The 23,026-nt window shown below is 39.4% G+C and overlaps 2 protein-coding genes across 3 annotated transcripts in view; one reads left to right on the forward strand and one right to left on the reverse strand.

Annotated features, from left to right (window-relative positions):
• Positions 1 to 23,026, reverse strand: part of LOC134814290 (cilia- and flagella-associated protein 107-like) — a 41,959-nt gene that overhangs the window by 6,721 nt on the left and 12,212 nt on the right. The gene's annotated exons all lie outside the window — the stretch shown is intronic.
• Positions 16,837 to 18,996, forward strand: LOC134813783 (uncharacterized). Its single transcript, XM_063821663.1, has 3 exons — positions 16,837 to 16,863; positions 17,475 to 18,290; positions 18,451 to 18,996. The coding sequence occupies exons 1-3, from the start codon at positions 16,837 to 16,839 to the stop codon at positions 18,994 to 18,996; spliced, it is 1,389 nt and encodes a 462-aa protein (XP_063677733.1).

The raw sequence follows: 23,026 nt of genomic DNA on the forward strand, positions 1-23,026 counted from the left end.
TTTTGAAAATATTAGAGCTGTCTGTTTTCTTCTCCGGGGAACAATAGTGTACCAGTTCTCTTCAAAACAGTAGACCAAGGGTTTTCTTCTCCTGAGAACAGTAACGCACTAGTTCTCTTCAAAACAGTAGACCACCGGTTTCCTTCTCCTGAGAACAGTAACGCGCTAGTTCTCTTCAAAACAGTAGACCACCGGTTTCCTTCTCCTGAGAACAGTAGTGCAACAAATACCAGTTCTCCTCGAAACAGTAAAACATTTAAAGTGATTCAGTGAACCGTTTCCTTATCCTGTGGATAACTTGGAGCAACAGATTCCTTCTCCTGAAGACAATGTTTCACGCCTAGAACACTTACGGAATTTAATTGAGTGCCCTGCCGGTATTTTTGACTCTCGTTAACAGTAACATGCTCGTTCCTGTCTCCAGAATGGTTGTAAGGTAGAACGCCAGCACCCTAGCCTCAAGATAACAATGTCAATAACTTTCTCTAGACTTCTACAGTTCTACAGTTCTACAGTTCCATAGGTATACAAATGTAAATAAACCTCTTAAGCTCACATTTAAGTAAACTACCTCTTCTATCATACTATAAAACGTTTGGGACTGTTTCTTGGATTACTTGGGAAGGCAAAAAACCTTAGTTGTAGTGAACGCTGAACTTAGTCGTACTGAACGTACGTTCCAATCATTTTGTAGTGAACGTTTGTGAACGTTAGTGAACGTTAGTCAATATTTTGATAATTTTTCTGATAGTTTTTAACTTTAGATGGATACAATGAGATAAAACCATGTTGTCGGAATTAGACAGTAAATAAACAATAATGAATAAAAATAAGTCACTAGTATAGCAAATAGTAATGAAATTATTGCTCCTTAATTCGTGAATTGTTCATAAGACGCTAACATAAATAAGGTCTCGCTGCTTGTCAACTGTGAGGCGGTTTCTTTTTTTGTTTATCACCCAGTCGTACAAGCTCCAATTCGTCTCACAGGGTGAGGCTGATGTCGATTGCAACAGCGCTTTCATTGCAAAACTCTGTAGATCGGGTACCGCTGTAGTTCGGGTACCTCGCAACTGAAGTTGCTCCACCAAGAGACTGGATCGTCAGAATCTTTGCTAAAACTTGAGGCAGCGTCAGTAGAGAATAAGCCTCTTTTCTCTCGGTAGAACGTGTACTGCGAAAGTATCTTCTTCTTTGTTGCGCCGTCACACCACGTGTCCATGACATCTAGAAACTCCTTCCAGACATCCTGATTCGGGTGCTGATCATATCCCTGATAAGCCGGGTGAACACAAAACCCTACTGAATGTAGGGGGGAATGGAGCTCGAGCCACCTTTTGTTGGCAAGACTAACCATATCACTTTTATGGTTTCTATTGCGGAAAGCAAAATTTGCTAACTTTAAGGTGAACAGATAATATTTGTAATAAATTACACCGATAAAACCAACAGGAATCTTAAGACTATTGTCTGAAAATCTAAGCAAGACTTTTATCGGCTCGAGAATTGAGCATAAATAGTCGACTTCTATCCAGAAATGGGGGTCAAACACTAAATCTTTAGCGCACTCAAACAAATTCTTGTATTCATTACTTTTATTGGCTATTGCTAACAGACTCAGTAAGGGTTGGATCAATATAAGTCTTAATCAAAGTATCCTTGGAACCCTTCAGTCTCTCTAAGTCTAACATAATAAACTGGGTGGCAAACCGAGTTTCCCCTGGTTTTAGCAAATTGACATGAGAATGGGTTCCAAACGTTTTTAGAATCATGTCGTAATTCTTCACATTTGTAACTATTTTGTTACAATTCGACAATGTCTCCTTGGTCCAGCTCAACTTCCTCGGCAAGTAAATCGAACTGGTGGGTTACACAGCATGATCCTATGATGTGTTCATAATCAGCTTCGATTAAGCGTCGTAGAGATTTATTGACATTTGGATTGTCTGTTACAACGTGGCAAATCCTGTCGGCGCCAATTTCTTCAATTTTGGCTTTTACAATCTCATACTGACCATTCGCAGTTTTCTCAACCCCTGTAGCATTAACCGCGTCATGAAAAATAATGTCCTGCCTTTGCACGAGGGTGAAGTTAACGAGAGGGTGAGAGGATAGATCCTTCCAACCATCAGTTGTTAGGGTACATGGGAATTGCTCAGTGATCACTGAAGGCCTGGCAATGGAAACGCTAGTACTTTGCCGGATAATTGGGCTATGTCTGGCATTTTAATTTCATAATAGTAATTAACGTTCCTTATGTTCCGAACGTTAAAATCTTTTAGCGAACGCATTCACAAACTATTTTTAGTGAACGTTCCGTACGTTCACTACAACTAAGCAAAAAACACTAATATTTCTTTAAAATTGTACGGTATTGTGGCAGTTTTTTCGGTAATTTCTAGTGAATTTTTATACCGATAAAAATATGTTTTATCTAGATAAACAGATAACCTTTTTTAACGAATTATCGGAGATAATTATCGGTTACGATTATCGGAGTGGATAGCCTACTTTAGAGGATATACGCCGGTAAAATCTCTAAAAAAGTGTGTTTCTAGAGCAAAACATGCAGTAAAGTTTTTCAAAATTGTCCCACATTCAAAAGACAATTTGGCACCCCTCAGCACATTGCGCTTATTGCAGTGGCGTAACGGTGCCTGTTGGCGCTTCCCGCCGAAAATGCGCCCCCCCCCCCTGTTGGCGCCCCCTCCCCTTTTGGCTCCCCTCCCTAAAATTGAACAAATTGGGTGATTTTAGAGGATACACCAGTAAAATCTCTAAAAAACTGTGTTTCTAGAGCAAAACGCGCAGATTTGCTAGTACCTCAGTTAAGTTTTTCACTGGCGCATTGCAGCATTTAGACTTCATAAATCGAGATCAAATCCCCATCATAGCCCCATAGCTTGTCACAGAACATAATATTGAAATTATCTCTGTGATCACATCTTTCTCTGGGTGCAAAATGAATGTATAGGTTTATTAGACTATTATTATTAAATCTAAAATAGCTTTTAATTTAATTAATTATTAACAGGCCCCTTAACATGGGCAATAACATACGCTTTGTAAATTAAACTAGAAAACCCGTGGTCACAGGGAGGAAGCTAATATTGATAGTATTTTTTGTTAGTAAGTTTAAATCGCAAAAATATCCTACACAACTGAAGATACAGCCAATTAAAATGTTGCTCGTACTAAACACAGCGTAATATCAAGAAAACCGATCAAAATGACGTTAAAACGACCATTGCACATGCATGTGCGTGTAACAATCCTCGTTACCATGGTAACCACTCAACTTCCTTTTTCTCGTCTGATTTGCACGTGGGCGGTTGTACATTATACATAATTCTTTGAATTATAGTATAGATTATTTAAAAAACAAGTTCAAGTTTATTTTCCGATTCTGTTACTTGTCCAATGTCTCTTTAGATGTGTTTCAGTTTTTCATTGTGGGAGTTTCCACATTTGTTGGTTGAGAATGCTCAACAGAATATACATGACACTTGACTGCTTTATTGATATGACCCGGGCAGGCACCAGGGGCAGACATCCCAACACCAGTGCGTTGGGACATAGTGTTGGTCTGCTTCAGGATTTGTCTAGACCGTATGGTATGCAAAAATTAGACCATAAACACTTTGAAAAGGAGCATACAAAACCCATTTTTAATAGACTAAAAATTCTAACGGCTCAAAACCTGTACAAATATCACTGCATTTAAGAATTCTCTAAGATTATCAAGTACCACTGCCCCTACTCCCTTTATGAGGCCATCAACATTTCAAACCATGCAACGAGTCTAACTGTTATTCTTCTAAACAAATCAAATACCTTTTTGTTTAATGCAGCCAAGCTTTGGAACACAGTTCATAAAAAATTTTTAACTTCAAGCAATTGCCTAGAAACTTCCATTAACTTGATAAAATTGAGAACCAAAGCACTATTAGTACAATCACAGGCAGCTGACTTAAAAGATACCTGGACTCCAACCAATTTTAAATTGCAGTAATTAAATTGCACATGCAGCGGCACACACCTTATATTGCTATCATGATTGAACTATAAGCTGATAAGCTTTCAGATCCATTTTTAACCACTTGATGTAATGTTTTATTAATTAAATATTTTAGTTTAATTTATATCAGATCGAACCTATACTTGATAATCGAACCTATATTCGATAATCAAACCTGTATTCGATAGTTAAATTTATGCGATAAATTGATATTGATATTATTATATTTTTGATTATATTATTTTTGATTAATAAATTTTATGAGACAGTTTTCTCACATATTTACCAATTTTGTCAGCATGAATAAGAAGTTGTTACTTTGAAACGTCGTTTATCCTAACAGTGCAATATCATTTGTCGCAAATCAGAATAATCAGAAACTATTTGGAAAAACCCAAAAACTGTCTGATATTATTATTGTTGAATGAAGTTAACTCCTGAGATAAATTTTATTAATTTTAAACAAAGGGACTTGGAGTATAAACGACCAAGTTCGCATAAATGCCTACCCAACCAAGAATTTAGGAGGCAAGGGTGGGTGCGTAAACTTTACGGTCTGCACTCTCCGATCCTGTATCACCCTGGATTCTTTTTGACGTATTTTTGTAATAGGTATATACCTTCTATCCATTCTCTTGCTACTCCAAGTCCCCTAAGATATCTGGTAAAAAGGTCCTGCTAGTTATATATAAAATATATTTATGTTTGCTTTAATTGATACTAAATAAAATTGTTGTTTTCTTGAAATTGTTGTTTTCTTGTTAGATTTATTAGAGTTTTATAGAAATTTATACTTAGAAATTATTCAAACAATATATACATAATATAACAATTACCCCAGTGGCGTAACGTTGCCTGTTGGCGCCCCCCTGCCGAAAAAAGCGCCCCCCTGTTGCAGTGGCGTAACGAAGGGCCCTGCTGACCCCGCTGTGCAGGGGGGCGCCGTCTTAGGGGGGCGCCAAATCGTCGTTTGAATGTGGGACAATTTCGAAAACTTAACTAAAGTACTAGCAAAACTGCGCGTTTTGCTCTAGATACACACTTTTTTAGAGATTTTACCGGCGTATCCTCTTAAATCGCCTAATTTGTTCAATTTTAGGGAGGGGCACCAAAAGGAGAGGGGGCGCCAACAGGGGGGCGCCTTTTCGGCAGGGGGGCGCCAACAGGCAACGTTACGCCACTGCCCTGTTGGCGCCCCCTCCCCTTTTGGTGCCCCTCCCTAAAATTGAACAAATTAGGTAATTTTAAAGAATACGCCGGTAAAATCTCTAAAAAAGTGTGTATCTAGAGCAAAACGCGCAGTTTTGCTATTACTTTAAAAATCAAGAGGCTTGCATATAATGAACATATTGATACGGGTGCAGAGTTGAGTCTGTACGGAACCTAGTAGTTTCAGATCCTTGTTTAACTTGCCGTACAGCAAGGTCATCCACTACTTTAGCCCGGCGAGGCACATAACTCCCTCTACAACTCCATGACAAATGTTTCATATATACTAGCCGAGTTCACAAGTTATATCCTTGTGTTTGAGAAGAGCTCGTTAGAACTGCTTCCTTTCCCTTCAGTATCCCACAGTCTCTCGAGTTTCGTAACTGCCAGAGAACTCTCTTAAACAATTACTAGACTCGGTGATTATAAATCAAGAGGCTTGCATATAATGAACATATTGACACGGGTGCAGAGTTGAGTCTGTACGGAACCTAGTAGTTTCAGATCCTTGTTTAACTTGCCGTACAGCAAGGTCATCCACTACTTTAGCCCGGCGAGGCACATAACTCCCTCTACAACTCCATGACAAATGTTTCATATATACTAGCCGAGTTCACAAGTTATATCCTTGTGTTTGAGAAGAGCTCGTTAGAACTGCTTCCTTTCCCTTCAGTATCCCACAGTCTCTCGAGTTTCGTAACTGCCAGAGAACTCTCTTAAACAATTACTAGACTCGGTGATTATAACTTTAGTTAAGTGATTATAACTTTAGTTAAGTTTTCGAAATTGTCCCACATTCAAACGACGATTTGGCGCCCCCCTAAGACGGCGCCCCCCTGCACAGCGGGGTCAGCAGGGCCTTTCGTAACGCCACTGAATTACCCTATATAAAATTCAATATAAATTCAATAGAAAACCCTTGAACACCCTTTAAGTAGTATAAGTAAGCCAGTTTAAAGAACTGGCTCCAAATTTATATCTAATTCTGCTATTTTTACTGCACTACTACTTTTAAACCCTCTCTCTCCTCTGAGAGCTATGATTGTTGTTCTCAATAGGTCAAATCTTACTCTCTTCCTAATAAATGTCATTGCCTCACTATATCGTTGGCCTGATTTCCTAGATAGTTTATCCGCTAACTTCTTGAAGAACTTATTTGCTTCCCTTCCAATACCCCCAGTGGTTGATAGGACTATCGGTGTAAACGTCCCATGTTCGACTTCTACAATTCTTTTATTGTATAAATTCTTTTTCTGTCTCTCATGGCTATTGTACATAGTGGTTGGAGATCCAAGAGCCTTATTGGAAGGAGCTTGAGCATGAAATACTCTTACATCTAAAAATGCCCTTTCCAATGGGTTCCATACACTCCTAGCACTAACATCTAATCTAGCTCCATCTGCTATAGAAATTTATATAAATAGATTAGAAACATGATCTTGTTTGTGTGTTTTGTGTTGTGCATTTTTTTATAGCTAATAAAGATGAAAGTATTTTAGCCAAGAGATTTCGAGCGTGCTAAATCACTGTACAGTCGATCTTCGAGTCTCCAGATTGTTCTAGAAGGGCCCCCATAGTAGAAACCAACTTCAATTGATGTATTTTCGGACGCTGATTCCGAATCACCCCCCATGTGCCATGACATAGGGTTAAAATGCTCCCCTGACGAGATTTTCAGCATATGCTTTTGTTAAGGATTGGGTTAGGATTAGGGTTGGGATCAGATTAGAGGGTTAGGGTTTCGAATAGTCGTTCAAGACCAGCTAGAGAACGGGTTGAAAAAGTCACGTGACAGTCAAGTGTAAAGTGATTAATCATCATCCAAGAGTAAAACAAATTTTTTAGTAAAACAAATTTAGATTTTGGTATTTATTAATAACAATCAAAACATATCATATCATAAAAATAAAGCCGCGCGTTGGTTGACTGCCTCAGTATGGTGAATAATTTAAGCTTGAAGGTGCCCTGCGCATTTACAGAACATTATGCGGCGATCACATGATCACGAGGACCTGTGAGCGCCAAATTTAATTTAAACTTTCTAGAAATCGTACATCACTACGAGTTACTCATGCTTTTGAATTATAGGAGTGCGGATTGTCAGGTATTTCATTCATTCATACTTAATCGGTTTAAAGCTGTATATTTAGAGCTCACTATTGTTTGAACTATGAAAGCAGAACGTAAATAATGGACAATATACCGACGACAATACCAAGGACCCGAGTGCCGCATTGACTTTTCCGGATCCGTTTTTACCGAAGGCTTATCCACCAGTTACTCATGCTGCATGTATAGTCTGATAATATTTTGTTTTATCTCTAGCAAGCATTCTGTAAGTTGGAGTGTCGTATTTATTATAGAAGAGCCAGCCAACCTCCGCAGTCCGCATTACAATCTTTTGTATGCCAGGTTCGTTTATAAAATCTAATCATATAATAAGATTGATCCAATAGTCTAAGATGAACGGTATATCTTAGCTCATCGTTATTAAAATCCTAATGGATGAATTAATCAAGTAATGTTCCCTTCCAACACAACTAAACAACAAACAAATGCTTGCTCACCAGTGGTGACGCAATCGTAGGGGCATGCAGTTGGTTCAGTCTCATTAAACTATATAAAAAATAAGTATAAAGAATAAGGAAAAGGAACGGGAATGAAGCCAATACCAGAAGTGAAACCCCACCAAAGAATAATTGATCCTTAGGTAGACCTGGTGAAATAAAGTAACTGAACTGTAAGTTTAAGAAAAGACGGAAGGAATAAAGGAGAGAGGAAATAATGTTATGTGAACATCATCAGCAGATGATTTGGCACACCGGTTTCGGGGGTTAATACCTGTACCGGTTTAATGTGCCAAGACCCCCTAGCAATCACTCGTCAGTGATCACCTGTTCACGTTAAATGTAACTCTCACCCCGACGACAGCGTCGAGAAATTATCAAATTATGCATTTGCGCCATACTGGACACATTTTATATTTAATATTTTGTGGTTTGTAGAAATTAGTGTCATCTAAAGTATAGCTTAACTGGCGAGCAAGCATCGTCCCACTCGGCGGGGACGAAAATACCGAGTCCAATCACAGAAAGTTAACCAAAAGATAAAAACAAGAGCTCGGATATTAACAAAAATCACACGCTCCAGACGACGGGGGAAGAGAGGATAGGAAGTAAGCTGCTGGGCTCAACAAATTTTGATAATTGTAAACAAATTTGTTCTTGTGCCCTATAATAATTTGGTATTGAGGTATGACCCTGTACTGTGCGTGATAGTGAAAATGAAAGTGAATGTGAATCTGTAATGCGAACGAAACAGAGGCACATATTAGGTGCGGTAAAAAAATCGAAATTATGCGGTACCGCACCCGACTATAAAGGTAAAATGTGCGGTAAGTTGCGGTAAATTTTTACCAATTATGCGGCAAATGTGCGGCGATTTTTTCGAAATTTGTGCGGGAATTGTGAGATTTGTATAGAACGTTAGAACTGCAGTAGGGTCAGTTTAAACATAAATGACATAATTGCCATGTCTGAAGTGGGTTGTAAATGGGCCATTTTTAGCCTCGAGCGTTTTGGTCCTTTGTTCCTGCCACTCAGCATTGCCTAATGCAAAGTTGTCATACGTTGTATGACCCGCCGCGCACGAAGTGCGCGGCTCCCCCTGTATCGTCGAAGACGATTGACGATACTCCACTATAGTGAAGCGACCGTGGGGGTCACCACGTGATACAAATGCAAAGTAGACATTTTTCTAATACAATAGAGAAATTGACTGATGTTACTTGTTTAAATTTCTTCGAAGTAGCACGCGCCGCTTTCTTCTCGAAATGTCATCGTGTTGGCCCGATGGCACGTCACAGGAGGAGCATTTAAGGGTGATACTCGTAAAATATCTGTTCTATATATTGACCGTCGACGAGTCCAACTCGGCGCACGTCCTGGTAGGTTGTAAACCTACAACACTTGTAGCGCGATGCGTTACTATGCCGCGCCGCGCACTCAATAAGGCTCCTCCTGGCTAGATCGGCGAAATGCGCTACTGTGCCGCGCCGAGCTGCCATGAATTGACATCGTCAATTAACTACAACACTAAATTCAATCACTTGCCATAATAAAAATTTTTGCTCTAACCAGAGCCCTCTCGCTTGCAATACGCGTAGACACATGGCTATGTGAATAAAAATACTAACAATCAATTATCAAATAAAGTTTAATCAATAATTATATACAATCACCAAAAAATGTTTCCTCAAGTTTATTTCTAGTCAACTAGTTCGTGGTTTACAAAAGTGTTATTTTATTTACGATTTATAAACTTAAAGGAATTATTAAATCAAAGTTCTAAACAAGGTATAGTTAAAAAAACAACGCCCAAGTCTAATCTTTCCCTAAAACAAAAACAAAAAATTAAAACTTCATTGCAAATTCCGCCAATATCTCTTGTCATAACTCAAATTACGGAGATAATGCAGGTCAAAGATATTATTCAAATAAAGATTTCTTTTACATAAATCATGCACAATCAGCGAGAATAGATTGCTTTGGGGTCTTCTTCTTCTCCCTGGTAAGTCCAGTGTATTGTTGGCAAAAATGAGGGAAGAAAACGCTGGTCCGTCAATAGGACCCCGCAAAACATGTTTTAACATTCTCCACCGACTACGGGCCACTTTTTCTGACAATGGTTCAGAATTGCAGCGTTTATACAAGTTTTTGTTGGAGATGACTCCTGGGTACTTTATATTCAAAATAGTGCGAAGATGTCTGCGGTGAACAACATTTAGTTTTTCAAGGAATATTTTGGGGACGGCCCAACAGGATGAGTTGTACATAAGAACCGATACGACTAAAGCATTATCAATTATACAGTATTAGACGCTTGTTTAGGGGCAGTTTATCACTCCAGGCCTTTTTGTAATTGTTAAAGGAATGTAAAATAAAATTTTATTTAAATAAACACTAATTGTTTCATTGAAAATTTATAGCTTTATTGAAATTTCTTGCAAATATATACTTGTAACGCGATGTGTTACTGTGCTGCGCCGCGCACTCAATGAGGCTTCTCTCGCTAGATCGGCGGGATGCGCTAATGTGCCGCGCCGAGCTGCGATGAATTGACATCGTCAATTAAATATATACACTTATTAACTAACATAAATTACTTGGAATACTTTGAAAGAGATCAACAAGCTTAAAAACACTTATGTCTTATTTCTTTGTAAAACGCACAATACGGTTAGTAGCTTTTGTTGAGGTGCTTCAAACGTGATTTTAATATAATAAAATATTTTGGTCGATACACGTACACGTCAACTTTACGGGTTTTACTAATTCGCCGTTTTTGTGGGTTTATAACCTACCAGGACGCGCGCCGAGTTGGACTCGTCGACGGCCCCGTTCGTTAATGTTTCGACACGCGCGCAAACTAGCATTCTTGCTTCGCATCGAAGATGGTTGCAGAGCAACGATCTGGAAAGGTTGAAATCATCAATCAATGCACAACCCTAACCCTAACCAAAGCCCTAAACAATCGAATTCGTGTTTATAATTAACGAGTGATACTTGTAAAATATCTGTTCCATATATTGGACCGTCGACGATCAGTCCAACTGCCAACTCGGCGCGCGTCCTGGTAGGTTGTAAACCTACAAGTTTATAATAGATTCCATCATGCACATAGCAAACCAAATTGTATTAATGATTACAAATTAAATGAATTTGATTTAATCTAATTTTCCTTGGTTTACTATAATGTATACATACACATATTGACATAGCATAGAATGTGAGGGAGTTTTAAAAATCGCCATCTTTGACTTATTTACCGAAAAGGCTTATTTTATACATCGACATTTTGACATAGAGATTTCTACCAATACATGATACATTTAAATGTATTTTTAAAATTTACTGTTTTGGGGTCCTCCGGAAATCTGTCAGCATAATAATGTAAGCCAATCACTAATGACATTAGTAATGTAAACTAATTTTCTTAATTAACCGCGTTAAAATACAAAACGATATTTAAAAATCATAACCACAAACTCTTTATTATGTATTAATAATTATACTCCGTATAGATTCACTGTTTGAGTTTCTATGATTGTTCCCGATTTACTCACAGCTGATCACTAATGTGGTTTTACTTCTAGATGCAGTCAGAGTTTACTGGGCCTTGACGGATGTTACTAGTCTAAATTTCTTCGAAGTAGCGCGCGCCGCTTTCTTCTCGAAATGGCCCGATGGCACGAGCTACGAATGACGAAGTAGCGCGCGCCGGGCCAGATCATTAACAATGGTCAAACTGGGCGCTCAGCCTATCATTCCGCCGAATCTCTATGTGCATGAACATAATAGCCGAGGTCCCCAGGTAAAGTCAAAGTCGGCGTTGTAGTCTGAATCCGGTGTCCACCTGTGACCTGAGGAAGATTAAAATTTAGTTTAATGACAGTTTTTTTATTTGCTTCATATTTACCTTTTAATTAATAACTTTCTTGAAAAAAAGGCCAAATAAAAATTGGAAATGTCTGTCTCGGTGTATCAGTATGTTGCAAATTTCACAATAAAGTCAACAAACAATTAGTGGTAAAAACGAATTTATATGTATGATGTACCTTGTTTATCACTTAGCATTTTGAAGTCCTATTCTTTATCTATGGTGTCGTATACATTTTCACTGTCTGATGCTATGAACTGTCTCTCCTCAGCTGAACAACTCACCCCAACTTCAGCCATGATAATTGGACTCTCACTTGGCAGCTCAACTAGTTCCATTTCTTCCTGGGCGCCTATATGTGCACTGGCCTGGGAGTTATAGACCACTCTTATAACTGGATCTATTTCCTCTAGCCTACCTTTTCTTTTCTCACAGTAAAGAAGTAGACTTAGTGTTAGGGACACCACTGCCAGGAGTCCCGATGTGCATGACACAATAATCAGAATATAAATTATTTTGTGAACACTCGTTTGAACTTTATCAGGCGACAGAGACTGACAGGATCCACTTCCATTCTTAGCACAGCAATGTTGAGAGCCTGCTTCTGAGGATGTTCCTGTAGGACACATGGAACATGAGGTCATGTCGGGGTTTTTGAAGGTACCAGGTATGCAGGAACAACTCTCAGATCCAACTGTTGAAGTTGAGAATGGCGAGCAAGGGGCACAAGCAGACATTTGGGAGTCTTTGTAGGTATTCTGAGGGCATAAGACACAGGTTTCGCTAGTATTTTCAGTCCAACTCCAGTTAGTACCAATTGGGCAGTTGCAAGCTGTTCCGTTATATATGACCTTTGATCCAGGCGGACAGCTTAGGCATTGTAAGGATTTGCTCCAATACCTATCCTCAATACAGGCACACCGGTCAGAACTGGCTGCTGACGAGGAGAAATCAGGGCAGAATGTACATGATGTCCTAGTCCCAGTTCCAGCTTCGTAAGTGTTAGCAGCAGGACAGGGTCTACAAGACCTAGAACTAGTGTATTGACCTGGAGGGCAGGTCACACTGATGCAACTGGAGGAACCAGTAGTGGAGGTAGATGTGGCTGAGCATGAAGTACACCATGTCCTAGAATTAGTTCCAGATTTGTAAGTGTTAGCAGCACAGGTTCTACAGTACCATCTATTATAATTATTATAACTATAAGCGTATTGACCTGGAGGGCAGGTCACTGGCAGGTCCCCTAGCTCATTCCAATTCTCATCAACCAGCAGGAAGCTGCATTCTGAAAAAAGTGCAACTCATTCTCTTGTTGATCTACTTAATCGAACTATATTATAGCGACACTGCTATAATACGACGTGGTTCTCATATCTCTGTATACCTCTAAACATTAAACAGTGTATACGATATAGTGCACTAATTGAACTGTAATGACAGCACTTAACTTTATTGTGACATAAATAATTGCACTACTTATCAGTTTAGACTTTAGCACACTGCTAGTAGCACACTGCTAGTAACACACTGCTAGTAGCACACTGCTAGTAGCACACTGCTAGTAGCACACTGCTAGTAGCACACTGCTAGTAGCACACTGCTAGTAGCACACTGCTAGTAGCACACTGCTAGTAGCACACTGCTAGTAGCACACTGCTAGTAACACACTGCTAGTAACACACTGCTAGTAACACACTGCTAGTAACACACTGCTAGTAGCACACTGCTAGTAGCACACTGCTAGTAACACACTGCTAGTAACACACTGCTAGTAACACACTGCTAGTAGCACACTGCTAGTAACACACTGCTAGTAGCACACTGCTAGTAACACACTGCTAGTAGCACACCGCTAGTAGCACACTGCTAGTAACACACTGCTAGTAACACACTGCTAGTAACACACTACTAGTAATACACTGCTAGTAACACACTGCTAGTAACACACTGCTAGTAACACACTACTAGTAATACACTGCTAGTAACACACTGCTAGTAGCACACTGCTAGTAACACACTGCTAGTAGCACACCGCTAGTAGCACACTGCAGGTAGCACACTGCTAGTGGCATACTGCTAGTAGCACACTGCTAGTAGCACACTGCTAGTAGCACACTGCTAGTAACACACTGCTAGTAACACACTGCTAGTAACACACTGCTAGTAGCACACCGCTAGTAGCACACTGCTAGTAGTACACTGCTAGTAGCACACTGCTAGTAGCACACTGCTAGTAGCACACCGCTAGTAGCACACCGCTAGTAGCACACTGCAGGTAGCACACTGCTAGTAACACATTTCTAGTAAGTAGTAGCACACTGCTAGTAGCACACTGCTAGTAACACACTGCTAGTAACACACTGCTAGTAACACACTACTAGTAATACACTGCTAGTAACACACTGCTAGTAGCACACTGCTAGTAACACACTGCTAGTAGCACACCGCTAGTAGCACACTGCAGGTAGCACACTGCTAGTGGCATACTGCTAGTAGCACACTGCTAGTAGCACACTGCTAGTAGCACACTGCTAGTAACACACTGCTAGTAACACACTGCTAGTAACACACTGCTAGTAGCACACTGCTAGTAGCACACTGCTAGTAGTACACTGCTAGTAGCACACTGCTAGTAGCACACTGCTAGTAGCACACCGCTAGTAGCACACCGCTAGTAGCACACTGCAGGTAGCACACTGCTAGTAACACACTGCTAGTAGCATACTGCTAGTAGCAACCTGCTAGTGTACACTGCTAGTAGTACATTGCTAGTAGCACACTGCTAGTAGCACACTGCTAGTTGCACACTGCTAGTAGCACACTACTAGTAACACACTGCTAGTAGCACACTGCTAGTAACACACTGCTAGTAACACACTGCTAGTAACACATTTCTAGTAAGTAGTAGCACACTGCTAGTAGCACACTGCTAGTAACACACTGCTAGTAACACATTGCTAGTAACACACTGCTAGTAACACACTGCTAGTAACACACTGCTAGTAACACACTGCTAGTAGCACACCGCTAGTAGCACACTGCAGGTAGCACACTGCTAGTGGCATACTGCTAGTAGCACATTGCTAGTAGCACACTGCTAGTAGCACACTGCTAGTAACACACTGCTAGTAACACACTGCTAGTAACACACTGCTAATAGCACACCGCTAGTAGCACATTGCAGGTAGCACACTGCTAGTAGCACACTGCTAGTAGCACACTGCTAGTAGCACACTGCTAGTAGCACACTGCTAGTAGCAACCTGCTAGTAGCACACTGCTAGTAGCAACCTGCTAGTAGCACACTGCTAGTAGCACACTGCTAGTAGCAACCTGCTAGTAGCACACTGCTAGTAGCACACTGCTAGTAGTACACTGCTAGTAGCAAACTGCAGGCAGCACACTGCTGGTAGCACACTGCTAGTAGTACACTGCTAGTAGCACACTATTGATAGCACCATATTTAGTCACGTAATATATTCGTTATACTATTAATTAAAACAGAAAATTAGTTTTAAAAATTAAGATTATAAACTAATAAACTTACGGTAATTAGTCAGAATTAGAGCGAGCAGCAACGCTATCTTTGTCGGAAGCAGCATCTTTCACAAAAACAAACAGGGGTGAACTCTCCGATCAGACGATGAAATATGCGATCAAATTGCGACGTATCAATGTAACGTTTGGAATTATCTACCAACGTGATTTGTTGAGTTATGTAAGAGCACCCCAGTGAGCACCTGTATTATCTACCATTCAAAATAATCCGGTTTATGGATTTTGAGTTCCTCATTTAGTGGTATAGAATTTCAATTCAAACTTCAAAGAGAAGTCTTTTTGTTGACAAGTAAAACTCTATTACCGGTTACTGAGCTGGTTACCATGGTAATTGAGCTGCTGGTTACTGTGGTTACTGCTGACACGAACTCAAGATTGCCTTTAACGAACTTATCATAAAAATGTGCTGTCATCTTTCACTGCTCCCACGATTCTTTGAGTTGATTTTGAGTTCCTTATTTTGTGGTGTAAGCAGATATACTGTTGATCATGTGGAGATTTTAATTTCAAATTCTCAATATGGTGGTTGAGGTGGTCGAACGGCTAAATTACTAGAATTTGTTAACTCACAGATAATTTTACTACAGCGGATCATCCGATAATCAGAACAGAGACTGGGAACGTTTTGTGATTTCATAAGTTTGTATACGTTTTAACTGCTAAAAATTCATCAAATATTTTGATTGATGATAGGATGCATACTGCATAGGAAAGTACTCGGCACTAACTCAAACCGAACTTGTTACAATTTGCTGGCCGTGAATGAATGGGAAAATCCAGCGACCGATTTCACAAAATGTATATTCCCTTTTGTGGTGCTTTATGTGGCCGGTATGTAACTTCCAAAACATCTATTGGGTCTCATGTCATCCTTAGTAAACCGACTAATTGATCGCTGGACAATAATTCCGTAAAATATTTGAAATTTGTGTTTGAAAATAGGACAGGAGTTCGACAGTATCAATTTTCCACTTTGTAATGCTTTCTTTGAAATGCTTTATCCAGATGGAATCAAAATTCCAGCAAAGCACAATTATTCCTTGAATCAGAACTTCACCATTTTGACGTTATTATTTTCCAGGGACCAATTAGTGAGTTGATGGCACATTTAGGTTTTGAAAGGTAGATTCGCGGAGAAAGCTTTCGCCTTTCGAAGAAGGCTTCATATCCGAGTTTGATCGTTTCTGATACAAGATTGCGGACTTTTTACATAAGAAACACAGACACAAACATCAGTATTAAAACATTGAACACCAATTTATTGACTGTGTAGTCTACTTATTTTACAAAGTAAATATAGCAGTAAAACTTTTGCGACCGACTTTTTCCAGAAAACAGTGCAATTAAAAATAATTGTCTCTATAAATCATCTTGAAATTTAAAAAAACTGAGTACCCCAGGTTTTTCTGTATAACTAATTGCTAGCTTCTCTGATACAGTAATCTTTGCATGTTGTAGGTGAAGCACCTCATTTCACTGTAAGTAATCCTTCTACCCGGTGTATAACTAAGTTCTAAGCCCAATGACGTAGTCGTATCACCTGATGTGACGTCACTGCTCTTCTAATAGTTATTTTACTAGTTCTACTTCGACTAGTTTACCATTAGGGTCAACATGCATTTCAACGTTATGTTCCAGCAGGTAGTTGACATGTTCAGCACAGAAATCCTCTCCTTTCATTCTGCTTTCACATTTCTGGAAAATTTTAAAAGTTTGGTCGACAATGCCAAACTATTTGTGTGTTAAATAAGACAAATTGTAAACTTGAGAAAGGTGGTCCTACAAAACTTTTCCATCTCAGATCTGAAAAATTGTAAACAAATTCTCAGAAAATCCGTGCACTAGCGAAGGATCAAATCGAACATAATATTAATATTATAGAATTATGAGGGGATCAGTTTCACAAACCGTATTGGCACAGACAACTTGACAGTTGAATCTTCCAGAACACATTCCGCAAATGTCAGGTTGACACCATAGATCACCCGGTACAAACTTTCGATTAAACCTGCAACAAACTTTCATTGTCGGCATGTGAAAAATAATTCGTAAGAAACTGTAACTGACATAATATTGGAATGCATTAAATGCAGGTTCAGTAGATTTGCTTGGAAAATTATGATTATTTTTTAGCTTTATGCAATTCATAGATCCAGAATAGGTTTTCATATAGTTTTAAGAGTTTTAATTATCTTTCCTTCCATATTATTTTAGCCTTTATTGAAGGTATATTGAGTAAATGTGCCGTCCAGGTGGTTGGTAAAGTGCCCCCGGGGAAGCCTCATCAGTACAGCGACGATCCAACTGTCGTTAAACTTTCAGCAGAGAGAAAGTCCCTTCAGCAAGAATGTAGCCTCACAGGGATAAGTGACAGGAGTGGCCTCAGAAAAAGAATCAACCATCTCAAACGTACCATCAAAAAGAGGTTGAAATCTATCAACGAGGCCACTGCTAACGCCCTAGTAGATGTCATCAACAACACCGACAGCTGCAGAAGCATGTTTGAAGCGAATAGAACTTTGGCCCAGTGTAGGATGAAGAAAGATGGAGTGACTGTCCACGATGCAGACGGCAAAACCTTAGGTTCTGACTCATTAAAAGCAGAAGCTATTAAAGAATACTTTAATAATGAGTGCAATGAAAAAGATGAACCCCATCTCCCAGCATTCATAGACCCTCCTGGAAGCCTCCTCTGTCCCATAACACCTGAAGAAGTTGGCCGTGCTGTTATGAAGCTGAAATCCGGTAGAGTGTGTGGCCCTGACGGTATACCTAATGAGCTAATGAAAGCTGCTGGATATCCCCTCCACTGTGAGTTGGCTAGGATCTACAATCTCTCCTTTGACGCCAACACATACATCCCAGCTATTGGAGAAGGTATCCTGACACCCCTTCAGCAGCCAGGAAAACCCCGAGGTCCGGTAAAGTCTATCCGGCCCCTCACATTGCTTAATGGAACTAGAAAAGTCCTATCCCTCGTAGCCTTGAACAGAATCAATTACCACGTTGATATGTACACTGGACCTTGGCAGGCGGCATACAAGCAGGGTCGCAGTTGTGCTGACCTGGTTTGGTCTCAGAGAATGTTGACATCAGTGGTTACCAGGCGCGAGTTTGAGTATAGTAAAATCAACATTGACCGCTGCGTTTAATACCATCCGCAGACAGACCATCATCAACCTCCTCATTGATGCAGGATGCTCTAGAGACGACATTCGCCTGGTTCAGTACCTCCTCTCAAATACAAAGCTCAAGGTGACGGTCAACAGAGCTGAGTCTGGTGAATTCGTGATTAATATTGGAGCTTACCAGGGAGACAGTCTGGCAGGTAAAGTGTTTACATTGACCCTTGCCGGTGCCCTGAATCACATCAGAGCCGTGATCAGTGTCACAATCCCTAGACCGAACCCCCCAGTCTCTGATAGAAGCCTCCCGTTAGAGTCCGCCTATGCTGACGATGCTGAGCTTCTGAGTGAAGATGGTCAGAGTCTGGTGAAGATACTAGAGATTGCCAGTGACATACTAAAGGACTGGAGTCTCTTTGTTAACGAATCAAAGACGGTGTTTACAAGAGTGTATTTGGCAGGAACAGATGCTTTAGATGCCCATGGCAATAAAATCAGAGGAAATGAAGAGTGGCGACAGTCAGTGCTATTAGGATCAAAGCTCTGTTCAGAAAGAGATATTGTCAACAGACGCAACAAAGCCAATGTTGCCTTCTACACCTACAAGAAAGTTGTACGAAGCTCTTGTCACTTCAGTGTTGTTGTATAACTGTAGCAGCTGGGCTGCTCCTGAAACCGTAATGGCATCTGTCGACGTTCTTCAAAGGAAGCATCTGAGACAGATAATCAACACCTATTGGCCTACGGTTATCAGTAACGAGAACTTATATAAAAGATGTAATGTCAGTCCCCTTACTGAAACGATCAAGAAAGCACGATGGAAGATGCTTGGGCACGTTCTCAGAGGCGGTGATGACACTCCCGCTTTCTTATCTTTTAGATTTGCATGTTTAGGATGTCTTGACTACAAAGGAAGGAGGCGCAGACCTCGTTCAAATTTATTTGATTTATTATTAAGACATTATGACGAAGAATATTATTATATATATATTGTGATTGTAATTTCAACGATTTAGTGTACAAAGCTCATGATAGACGTTTATGGAGAAGCTATGGGTGAGTCGAGACTACTCGGCCACTCGATTTTATGATTTATTTCCTATTATCTTGTGTTTGCTGTATATAGTTGATTAATAAATAAATAGGTAGTTCACTTTTAAAAACTTTACAATTTACCAGATACCGTGCCTTTCGCCACTTAAACGAAATGAAATGAGGATCGCGAAGTGAAACAAAATCAAACCTTGAGAAGAAGCAAAGGTTGTGGTCAGCTGGGAAGGAGGTTGTCAGATGAAGTAAACTCAGGGTACCGATTAAGAAGAGTAGCTTCATCATCCTGCAGCTGACAGCATAAAGAGTGAGAACTCGCAGAAATTAGCTGCATTACGTACAGCGTACCTTACTTCCCAAAAATTAAAGATAAAAAGAAGATTAATGGAAAATTAGATGAATGGCAACTAATCAAGTCCAAATGTTTGGTAACCAAATTATTGAGCCCAAAGTTTTGGCACATAACTTTTAGGGAAATGGGAACTAAGGTACCATGTAATTTGTAGATATTAAAATAGCAATTAAAATAAGAGTTAAACAAAAAATGTACGATGCAATGCGAGGTAAGGACAAGTTTCAGGATTAACTAAACGTTTAATGAATTAACTAAGTTGTATTCTAGACTGACTCCTTTCAATGTTGCTCAATATATGTTTGACTAATCAACTAATGCTAATGCTAATGAATAACGATGCTTAATATTATTATGAATAATATTATATGTAAACTATATATATATTTATATATATATTAGGTTATATAATAACGTATATGATGTGGAATGTGGATTCTGATGGGGAAGTGCCGAGGTGAGGCATATTTGTTTGCCATAAATTTGACACGTGATCGAACACGTCAATCCACACCAGAGTTCACATCTACAGGTCTATTAGTATTGTATTTCCTTAAGTGCTATATTAATTGTATTATAATAACGTAATAAATTATCATGTGTTTTATTTGTGTCTAATACTAAAATTGAATAAAATGTTCTAACATATAAGACTATATTAAAATGGAACACAAGACTTAAGTTTATTTTCGAAACAAAATACCAATGACACCAAAAATCTGAGAATACCGTTCGTGCATGTCGTGCAACGCTCACTGAAAAATACAGCTAACTCCAAAATACTACTGATGAGAAGCTAATGTCCGAGCGACATGCGGACACTGAGCTCAATGTCTGACTGTAGTCAATGAGCAGATAATGACTCAGGTCCTGTACAGGGAACCTGCTAAACTGCCAGTACTCTAATTGTAACTGTAACTGTCACATTTAGCTCGTTTACTAACTTTATTAATTAGAGTTTGACACGGTAGATGTGGTAATATACTGCGTTATTGTAAAAATAGTTATACTTTTCGAGTATATCTTGAGGAGTATCGGGCGGAAGTCGAAGGAACTCTATTTTAAGTTATACTATAAGTATAACTCAGGAAACACCCCTGATGGCATCATTACTCGAACTCAATAATTTATTATCTTTATTTGGAATCGAATCTATAAATGTTTCAAAATTGTCCCACATTCAAACGCACAGCGGGGGTCAGCGGGGCCCTTCGTTGCACCAACTTCAAGTACCTCTGCTTGTATGTCGATCCAAATTGGTAAACCTATCATCTATCACTATCAACACAATTGTAACTGCAGTTTTGCAGAACTTTAAAGTTAGACACTTAATCAATGAATACCTTTACAGGTACCATTTCCCAATACAATACGAGATTAGCGGACGTAGTTAGGGAATTATGCACAATGTCTGGGAAAAATTTGCGACAAGTAGCTTTCTGCAGGAATTTGTTGTCCATAGTGTCAGGAACCACCCCAAAGAGTTTTGAATCTAAATCTGATTGGGAAAAAAAGTTAGAGCAAATTTTCTCCAAGCGCCTAATTCAGCCTGAAAACCGCACTTGTAACTATTGTAAGAAAGACACATAGGAGCCCTATAGGGGGTGCAAAATGACCGCAATAATGACATTATTATTATGTATTTTTCGGTAACCATTGTAATTGTACAAGGTTGGAGCAGTGCTAAAACTAACAAAATCCAAAAGGGAACAAAAAGGAACAAAAGAGAAACAAAGAAATCGCGGGGAAGGGAGAAATCATATCGCCCACAAGAAATATTGGATTGTGGAAAATGGGCAATTAACTGCACGACTATTTACCGAAATGAAACAACTTTACAGTAAGTATACTATTAATTTTGTTGTTGTAAACTGTTGTTTTCCAGTACCCAGACTCCGAAAACAAATTGATGAATTAAAATGTTGTATACCTCTTCAGTTGCCAACTTTGTAACATGTGTTATGTAGGAAGAACGGTGCAGCCCCTCAGGGCACGAGTAAACGAACATCGCGCCCATTACTACAAACTCATTTCGGACAATACCTTTGTCCCTGAAGAAAACGACGACGGATTCAGCTTGGGTAAACACCTTGTAGAAGTTCATAACATGAAACAACGTGACAATTTCAACCAGGCTTATAAAGTGTCAATTCTCAGTAATAGTAGCCCAAGAACTCTAGAAGTGGATGAACACCGTTATATTCAGAAACTAAGAACTATACGTCCATTGGGGCTCAATGCCGTGGACCCGTTTGGGATTCCATTATTGGATTTATCTTAAATGTTTTCTATTGCATTGGGGCACAAGAGTTATGTTTTTTAAAAATATTCATATCGTTTTTAGTTGTGTCATTTCATTCCCAATGTTACACTTTGTAGGAACTGATATTAACCGAGTTTCTGATTCAGGATGTTACTGAAGATAGTAATGAAAATGTTTTAACACCTCAGTACTGTGTTTTACTACAGCTCAACCTGCTCAGTCTGACTATTTGGGAATTTAAACTCTTGATACCCATAAGGGTTTTGAAACCAATATATAATTATAAACTATTAACTGAGATTCTGCCTACGGAGTGCAAAGGAGACAGCTGGAAGAGTCTGGGTGTCAAATTTGATGAAACTCTAAACATGGAAAGACAGATCAATAATGTCAAAAGGAAATGCAGCTGGACAATGATGAACCTAAGAACCATTGGTCGTTACCTGGATGAAGGCATTAAATTGATGCTGGTGAAACAACTGGTCATAACTAAATTAGACTACTGTAATTCTCTTTACATGAATCTACCCAAGACCAGATTGAACAAACTTAGATCAACCCTTAATGGGGCAGTTCGTTTCATCTACAGCATAGAAGAGAGGACCACGGACTTGGTTCCCTTCTATAAGAAGGCCCACATACTCCCTATAGACCAACGAATCTTCTTCAAAGTTTGTCTTTTAACCCACAAATCAGTTCACGGTACTGCACCTGATTACCTCAAAGCACTACTGGATGTGGATGTAGTGGATATAGAGCTTTCAAACACCATGACCAGGTCGAAAAGACCGGATGACCATCTCATGCTCAAGATACCAAAGAATAAAAGATCCAAAGTTGATGACAGACGTTTTTCAAGCCATGCACCGGTTGCATGGAACTCTCTTCCGCTGATGTTGAGAAGTATTACTGATACCAACTGTTTAAAGCGAATGTTAAAGAATCATTTATATAATCACTTCTGATGTTTTTTTTTCTTTCCATTGTCTTCACTTTGCAAGACACGTTAGCTTT

This window comes from Bolinopsis microptera, chromosome 4, assembly GCF_026151205.1.
Source record: "Bolinopsis microptera isolate Bmic1 chromosome 4, MBARI_Bmic_1.0, whole genome shotgun sequence".
NCBI lineage: Eukaryota > Metazoa > Ctenophora > Tentaculata > Lobata > Bolinopsidae > Bolinopsis > Bolinopsis microptera.

Coding starts and splice junctions, on each gene's coding strand:
- LOC134813783 (XM_063821663.1), top strand. CDS start 16,837: ATGCATTTCAACGTTATGTTCCAGCAG. Junction 16,864..17,474: donor TCAACGTTATGTTCCAGCAG/GTAGTTGACATG, acceptor TGTGCCGTCCAG/GTGGTTGGTAAAGTGCCCCC. Junction 18,291..18,450: donor GTCGCAGTTGTGCTGACCTG/GTTTGGTCTCAG, acceptor CGCCTGGTTCAG/TACCTCCTCTCAAATACAAA.